We start from the raw sequence: 9,078 nt of genomic DNA on the forward strand, positions 1-9,078 counted from the left end.
AGGTAGATGGAGTTGAGAATCGCCAGAGTGTGCCCGAGTGCTTTTCTTGGCTTTCTTTGTGGTTTTTCGAGTTTTGGTTTTAGTTTGCTTGGGCTAACTAGTGGATTCTCTAGACCAGCGATACTCAACCTTTTTTTCCCTGGGTCACATACTGGCTATTGCCATAGCTTGCGGGCCGCATAGGTGGAGTAGTATACAGGGTGTTTCATTAAGAAACGGAAATACTTAAATGGCGAATAGCGGTCACTGAAGCGGTTCTAGATATTCTAGCGTTGCCGTGCTTACATTCACGGCTGAACTGAGAAGTTCAACAATCAAGCCACTCCAACTGTAACGATGAGTTACTACTATCGTTACTAAAATGTTATTCCGATGGGAACTAGGTATGCAACCAACTTTACAAGCACTCGTATTAGAGGTTGCAGTTGATAGACGATAAAGTTGGTAATATCTGGTAGATTAGAGTCTAGCAGTTGGCAATGACGATATCCGGCAGGGGTGTATGTCATATCGGCCATAGCGGCTGGCACTTCACTTGAATTTTCGTTCTTGTCCGATCAAGAAGTCCTCCGGTGGCCATTGTAAGAATTTACCTTTTGGTTGAAATAAGTTATAAGAAGATTAATTTACGTTGGAGGAAGTTTTTATTTTTTTGTTTGGGGTTGTGAAGAGTTTTTGGTTCCAATATTTTTTGAAGAAAACAATGGGTATGTATGAAAAAAAATATCACTTAACTATGGTTTGCCATTTCTTTTTCATGCTAAGAAAAAATAACCATCTAAATCATTTTTAATACCATATTTAGATCATATGAAAAGCATTGCTATTCTTTAATTATCACTTTTTCAATACTTCTAATATACACTCACAGGAAAAAATATTCTTAGAACTACATTTTCACTCTCAAATAAATTGAAAATCAATGATAATTTTCATTCTATCATGTATATAACTCCATATAGTAATCTTTGATTACAAGATCCACATTTTTTTTGTCCAAATACTTCCTTATATTCGTTTAAAAAGGCTTTTTCCAGTCAAGAAGAATCAAGGTCAATGAAAACATATACATTAAACCTCAATTTTCCGTAGTTTTTTTTCTCTGTCAAGTTCTGATAAGGTGAAACACCTTTTTATAGAGGCCCTGTTTCTTAGATACTTAAGGAAAACCAGCTAATAGAAGGTTTTCTGTTCTTTTAGCCACTGGAGGGAGACTATAACAAAATTTAAGTCACATTTGGATGCTTCATTTATTTATGGAATAAACAATCATTTTGGTATTATTTTGGGTTTGGATTGGAAGAGTTTTGGATGTTTTTTTTCGTTTCTGGAATAGACACTGAGTTCTACCGACACTAGCAAGTACCTCCTCGTCAATACTCTGTGTTGCTGTTCCTTACCTCCCGAGGATTGGGAAGATCGGAGGATACGTACCTGGCTCTCTCATCATCAACCTCACCAGGATTTTGGAGAAGCCACAGGCCTACTTTTGTAGAAACGCCAGGTTTTTATAATAAAATTTGAATTTTCAATCCTTTTAAATAATAGTTTTCAATTTTCAATTTTTTTTCAATAACTCAAATACATAACCTTAATAATAATATAAATTCACCTTCTTAAACCCTATTATCTTTATAATATTCAATAATTTTTTTTTGTCAACGAATTTTATATTTCATTTTCATGATTGTATCAGGTATTTAAAATAATCTCAGGATTGTAAACTATCTGGGACGATACTGTGCACACTATCGAAGGGTTTATTTCCTACTCAATAATATTTATTCCATTCACCAGATATTGTCAGGTTGTCACTTCCGATCAGATACGGGATTGTCAGCCAATCTTGTATTCTACAGTAATAATTAGTTTGTACATGCATATTTAGATCAAATCACTTCCTTAGTAGAATAAATTCATTACATATATTAGTTTTTTCATACTGTAAAACCTGCATTATCGACAGGAGTGTACTACCATAGTACGTCGGATATTTAGCTAGTGTATAAAATTGTATATAGGGTTTATAGGTATTTTTTTTATTAAATGTGGTTGTACATACTTATATGTTTTATTATCCTATCATTTTAATAGTATCTATTAATAGTATTAGTTAGGTACAGCAATATAGGTCACGTGGAGAAGAATTTATTCAATTCTTCCCTGGCGCTCAACACTACTTCTGAATATCTTCTTGGTCAATAGTTCTCTTCTTGTCATTACTCCTTATATTAATTTATTTTCTTTATCATTCAAGTATTTCAGTAGGTACCGTCTTACTAGGGCGTGCAAATACGGCCTGATCCTTCCCTGAGCCCTACTGTTTAGTCTCTTCAATTTCCAGCTAGCCTATTTCTGTAAAACTTTAGTCATTTATTAAGCTACCCCATTCAAACAGAATAATCATACGTTACAATTGGCGCTCGCCAACGTGGAGCCCGACTTTCAGTAAGACAGTACCTTTCTTTATTTTGTTGCTTATTGTAAATTTTTCTAGTAAGTATCTTTCTGGTCTATTGTTGTATATTTTGTAATTATATAGAGATACATTTTTGATTCCTTTTGTACGTTATTTGGAAAATACACTAGTGCACTTATATTGCTGTATTGGTACTATTTTAATTTATTTAAAATAATAATTGTAAATCGTGAGTAGGATAATATTTGAACAGGTGTATTGGTTGACATTTCGGTCTGGTCGGTTTGGTGATACCTGGATATTTATTTTGAAAAATTTTGAATGATTTATTTTTTTTGATATCTAGGTACATTACTACTTTTGATTTAGGTTCAGCCACAATATACTACAGTTAGCTAAATTTTTGCTTACCATACCTATATATAATTTATAAAGTTTTCATTTTTTTTATATACATTTTCGTTTAAACATTTACTTAAATTATTTTAAATATCTACCCCAAATATATATCTCGGTTATATTTGGTTTGTCGGTTTGTTAGGTCGTTAGTTTAGCAGCTCGTTGGTTGAGCAGCTCGCTTAGTAGATTGTCGGTTAATTGGGTCGTTAGTTGTTGGGGTGGGTTCGGTTTGTCGTTGTTGGGTTGGGTTTATTGTTACTAAATTTTTCCTACTACCATGTGTACCTTTCAGCCAGAACATTTGTTAGTTAGGGAGTTAGATTATGAGCTGAGGATAAGGGAAATAGAGGTTGAAGAAGCCGCTAAATGTGATAGAAAACGCAGTCTATTGCGTGGTGCTCTTAAACAGGAGCAAGGAAATAGGAGTTTCCGTCAGATTTCAGCTGCAGCTATTCCTTTCCTGGAACAACAACAGGGAATAAATGAGACACTAGAGGATCTTACGCAAAAGATAAATAATTTTAGAGGGACTGTCCATGATAGCATGTATTCTAGATACATTTCACGTCTTGCTCATATCTCTGGTCGTGTCCACTTATTATGTTGCTCAGATGAGGAGCAACAACTTTACAAACGCTCTATGTCCATTAGGATTCTCAGTCTAGAAGGTGAACTCGATTCTCGAGTAAATCCTCTAGCCACGTCCACTCCTGTTTCTTCAGTTCAAGCCTCTAATTCCTTGTTACATCCCAAGCCTGTGCAGGTACATAAGTGGGGAGTTTCGTTTTCTGGTGAAGGTCATTATGACCAAGTAATTTCATTTTTAGATAGGGTAGAATGTCTTCGTGTTTCGAGAGGTGTGAGTGAGGAAGATCTTTTTTCGGCTTCTGCCGAATTATTTACAGGCCATGCTTTTACGTGGTTTATGAACAACCGTGGTAGCTTTACCACTTGGACTGGTTTGGCTCAGAAACTAAAATCCGATTTTCTGCCTTATTCTTTCCAAACTGATCTCTTAGACGAGATCAAGAACCGCAAGCAGAAACCTGGAGAATCAGTGACTATGTTTATTAACACTATGTTGGGTATGTGTAGTCGTTTAGATACTCCTTTAACAGATAATGCAAAAAATTAAGATAATTTTAAAATGTTTGCTACCTTTTTACCATGCCCAATTGGCACTTGTTGATATAGCCACTATCGAAGACCTGACAGATAAGTGTAAACGGTTAGAGGAAACTCTATCCTGGTCTTTTCATCCTCCTACAACACCTAATTCTGGTGCTGGATTTAACTCTTACTCCTCGAGAAATCGTTCTTGGCAATCTAGACCCCATACACCGAATGTGTCTGTGACTACTTATTCTTTGTCTTGCTGGAATTGTCAGGTTGTTGGTCACGCATTTCGGGATTGTACCAGACCCCGAACACGGATTTTCTGCCACGGTTGTGGTAGAGAAAATATGCTTAAACGTAACTGTTTTAAGTGTTCGGGAAACGAGCATGCAGAGGCTCGTACCCTGAGCGTTCCTCAAACAGCAGCCCCATCAGGGAACATGACCGCAGCTGTAGACGAAGCTTCAGGTCCAATACCCGCCAGCAGCTCGAACACCTCTCAGGAAGGAAGAAACACTTCCAACCGGAGACCAGCACGCAAACCGAAATCAGGGAAAAAGTAATTGTTAGTAACACTTTAGTTGACTCGTGCGGTTCGCTTGATCGTAGATTATCCCCTCCAGTCTTAAACTGGAATTTTAGTAATAAGCATAATCAAGACGAGGAAACAGTTCCAAATTCTATACCAGGTTGTACGTTTGTAAATAATAATAATATGTCTATGTTAATACCAGATAATTTTGAAAATAAATCAGAGATTTTGGATTTTGATATAAATTCGTTATTAGTTAGGAAACATAATGATAACCGACCTTATCTTGAAATTGAAATTTTAGGACAATCTTGTTTAGCTCTATTAGATAGTGGCTCGAACATTTCTCTAATAGGTTCGTATTCGCTGAAATTATTAGAAAATACTGATATTAATGTTATGCCTATTTCTTCTTTACAAGTATCTACTGCGGATGGTGCTATCCAGTCAATTACAGGTAAATTTGACACAGAAATCGTAGTTGCCTATATTCGGAAAATGGTTACATTTTATGTTATACCTTCAGTTAAAAATTCTATAATTCTTGGCATGGATTTCTTGAATGCATTTAATAGTACACTAAATTGCTCAGATTTTTCGTTGTTTATATCTTCCTTTAATGTCGCAACTGTAAGTGCCATTCGTGAGTTTTCTAGTTTGTCTAGCTTAGAACAAAACCAGTTAGAGAATATTATCTCTAAATTTTCTTCTATCTCTTCCAAAGATAGATTAGGCCGTACACATTTAATATCTCATACGATCGAAGTGAACACTTCAACTCCTTTCAGACAATATCAATATCCCATACCTCAGGCATGGCAAGCAGATTTAAGTAAAGAAATTGATTCGATGCTCTCTTTAAACATTATCGAAAAGTCGACGTCGTCATTTTGTTCGCCGTTATGGATGACAAAGAAGAAGGATGGATCATTCCGAGTATGCTTCGATGGTCGCAAACTTAATAGTATCACTACTAATCGAGATGCTTATCCCATCCCTCGGATAGATATAATTCTGAGCAAACTTCAGAATGCCAAATATATCTCTTCGATCGATTTATCCAAAGCTTTCTTACAAATTCCGTTAAGCGAAGAGAGTAAGAAGTATACTGCTTTCGCTGTCAGTGGTAAAGGGTTATTTCAATTTGTCACAATGCCTTTCGGTCTAGTTTCAGCTCCGCAAACAATGTGTCGTTTAATGGACTTGGTTATTGGTCCCCAACTCGAACCATTCGTATTCTATTATTTAGACGACATCATAGTTGTTACTCCTGATTTTTCTTCACATATTGAAATATTGGAGAAATTATTTTCACGCCTTAAAGAGGCTAATCTCACTGTTAATTTAGAGAAATGTAATTTTTGTCGTCCTAATTTGAAATTTCTAGGATATGTTGTTGATCATCAAGGTTTGAGAACAGACCCTGATAAAGTAACCGCTATTAAGGACTTCCCCATTCCTAAAACTACTACACAACTACGTAGGATCTTGGGCATGTGTGGATACTATCGTCGATTTGTGCCTTCTTATTCTACTTTATTATCACCTCTTACTGACCTCCTTAAGAATAGGAAAAAGGGCCAGACTATCACCTGGACTCCTGAAGCCGACGATGCTTTTCGTCGTATTAAAGAAGCTCTTACCAGTGCTCCGGTCATGACTTCACCTGATTTCAGTGAACATTTCTACCTCATGACTGATTGTTCAAATACCGCCTCAGGTGGTGTACTCTTTCAGATGAAAGATGGTTCTGAACACCCCATAGCATATACTAGTAAGAAGCTCAATAAGGCCCAGAAAAATTATTCCACTACCGAGCGTGAACTCCTTGCTATTATTCACGGCTTGGAGGCTTTCCGTTACTATTTGGAAGGTCGTAAGTGTACCCTTATTACTGATCATAGTTCTTTACTCTGGATGCATTCTATGCGTAACCCATCCCAACGTTTGTCTCGATGGATTTGTAAGTTGTCAGCCTTTGATTATAATATCGTCCATCGTAAGGCAAATGGTGTTGTAGTAGCCGATGCTTTGTCTCGAACGTTTGATGTCAATCTTCTTGACTTATCCACTTTAGTTCCGGATACATGGTATCAAAAAATGTTAGAAAAGGTTACTCAAGCACCTGATCAGTACCCTGATTTTAAAGTAGAGAATAATATTCTTTATAAGCATGTCGTTAGTTCAGTGGAAGCTTTGTCTAATATGTCTGATTGGAAGATTGTTGTCCCAACAGCAAACCGGGATGAAATTCTTCGTACATTTCATGATAATGTGACATCTGGTCATTTTGGTTCTTATAAAACATTTAGTAGGATAGCAGAATTATATTATTGGCCTGGCATGCGCAACTATATCAAGAAATATATTTCTAGATGTAGAGTTTGTGCTACTTGCAAGCCAAGTACTATGCCACAAGCTGGATTAATGGGTACTTTTAGGAACATTGACTTCCCATGGCAGATGATATCCATGGATCTGATTGGACCATATCCTCGTAGTTACAATGGCTATACCTATTGTTTGGTGGTTGTGGACTACTTTACTAAATTTCCACTAGTTTTTCCTCTTCGTAATGCCACTGTCCCTGCTATTGTGAAATATTTGGAGGAGCAAGTCTTTTTGTTGTTTGGTGTTCCACAAATTGTTTCTTGTGACAATGGTCCTCAATTTGTGTCTAAGGCTTTTAAAAACCTTCTAACTAAATACAAAGTTCAGAAGATCTTTTATAATGCTGCATACCATCCGCAAGCTAATCATAGTGAGCGAGTGAACCGCAGTATTGTAACAGCCCTTAGATCATACACTTATCCAGATCACAGAGCTTGGGACCAGTATATTCACTCAATAGCTCAAGCCATAAGAACTTCGGTCCATGAAGTTACTCAATGTTCTCCAGCTTATTTGAATTTTGGTAGAAATATTGCTTTGTCTGGTGATTATTTTGGTTTAATTTCGGACAATTCCACAAATCTCCCTCAGATCTCTGAGAAACTCCATCGTTTAGATGATCTTCAGACTTTACCCCCAATATTTGCAGACATCAGGAAGAAGTTAAAATCTTCTTACCTTAAGTCACAGAGTCAATACAATTTGAGGAAAAGAGATTTGCGATTCTTTGTTGGTGATCGGGTATTAAAACGTAATTTTGTTAAGTCAAGCAAAGGTGATGCTATTTCTGCCAAATTTTGTCAGAAATATGTCCCATGTGTTGTCAGTAAAGTAATCTCTCCTTTAATATATGAACTAAAAGATAGTTCGTCCAACAGGAAACTTGGTCGATTTCATATAAAGGACTTACTACCAGATAATACTGTCAACGACTTAGCATCTTCGTCGTCAGAAGAAGAAGATTAACTTAACAATATTGATCAAGTTAATTCCTCTTTCTAAATTTTAGAAATACTCGATTGTTCAATGAATAGGTTAACGATTGGATTTTGATTTTAGTCACCAGATAGGTACTCTATGTTTTATCTATTATAGTAATTTTTCTAGCTTTCCATATTCTATGTATGTTAGATGTCATTAGTTATTATTGAGATTTAGCTTAATTTGGCTTATTATTGAACTGGTATGGAACTGTAACACCTTGTATGTGATTATGCTTATATATGTCATCACTTGTAGATTAATGTATCTACAAAATAGGTTTAGATTATGTTTATCTGGTGTTGTGTTTAATTTTGTAGTTTCTACTGGAAAGTTATTCCAATGCTTAGTATGATTCCTTGGTACATTAGCTTATTGTGGTCTAAAGAAGTCATCATGATATTTGTTTTGGTAAAGGCAATTTGAGTATACAGTGTGATTCCAAAGTTATACTTCATTGGTCAAAATTTAATTAAGTTAATTGAGATAAAAATTTATGATAAAGACTATGAAGCCATTTCGTTATGTACCGTATTGAATATTTCTTAGGAAAATGGTTTGCCTAGCTTGGCTATGCAAATACGTGGGTTCGAAACTTGTATTACTTATCAACTGTGCACATGATAGGAGACGGATTTCCTGGCTCACAGTTGCCTAGTCCTGGGTCATACCTTAATTAGTTCAGATGCTGAATTTTTATGATAGAATGTTTAATCATCATTTTAATCATGCACTAGGCATTCTTATTCCATGTTCAGTTTATGATCATTCTATAGAGACTTAGTCTTAAACTTGTCTGTCTATTGTATACTTACTCTCCTTTAGTTTTATCAATTTATTGTTCTGATAATAATGGTAACTTCTTGGATATCAGTCCTATGGAAATATGGTAGCTTTTGCCTACACCAAGGGATTATTGTGTTCGAGCATCAGCTTTCCTGAAAACTCATTATTTTTGTTTGTATGTGAATTAGAGTCAGGATCAACGTCCTGTTGTCTGTGCGTGACTAGGGAACATTTCCTTAATCTGCAGTTTCTTTAGAAATTGATTTACTTGTTCTCTAGTATTTACTTAATTGGATTTATTTATAAGAGTTAATAATATGTGACTTCTTGAAGTATTTCATGAGAGATGATTCCGAAATATTGGTTAGCTTTTTCTGGCTATTCCCATAAATTTGTTGTAGCTATAGCTATAGTTAGAGAATCCCAGAGTAAGCTAACTTCTGTTATGTCCACC

At 35.7% G+C, this 9,078-nt stretch overlaps 1 protein-coding gene across 1 annotated transcript; it reads left to right on the forward strand.

Moving 5' to 3' along the window:
* The first annotated feature begins 333 nt into the window (after positions 1-333).
* Positions 334-4,237, forward strand: LOC114341988 (uncharacterized). The gene is made up of 2 exons (XM_050662885.1): positions 334-707; positions 1,201-4,237. Exon 2 carries the CDS (start codon positions 3,096-3,098, stop codon positions 3,951-3,953), a length of 858 nt encoding a protein of 285 aa, XP_050518842.1. The 5' UTR covers positions 334-707; positions 1,201-3,095; the 3' UTR covers positions 3,954-4,237.
* Positions 4,238-9,078: the final 4,841 nt, after the last annotated feature.

The sequence above is a fragment of the Diabrotica virgifera genome, chromosome 9 (genome assembly GCF_917563875.1).
Source record: "Diabrotica virgifera virgifera chromosome 9, PGI_DIABVI_V3a".
NCBI lineage: Eukaryota > Metazoa > Arthropoda > Insecta > Coleoptera > Chrysomelidae > Diabrotica > Diabrotica virgifera.

What these genes read in the sequence shown, in the direction of transcription:
- LOC114341988 (XM_050662885.1), top strand. Translation starts at nt 3,096, where the DNA reads ATGTGTACCTTTCAGCCAGAACATTTGTTAGTTAGGGAGTTAGATTAT.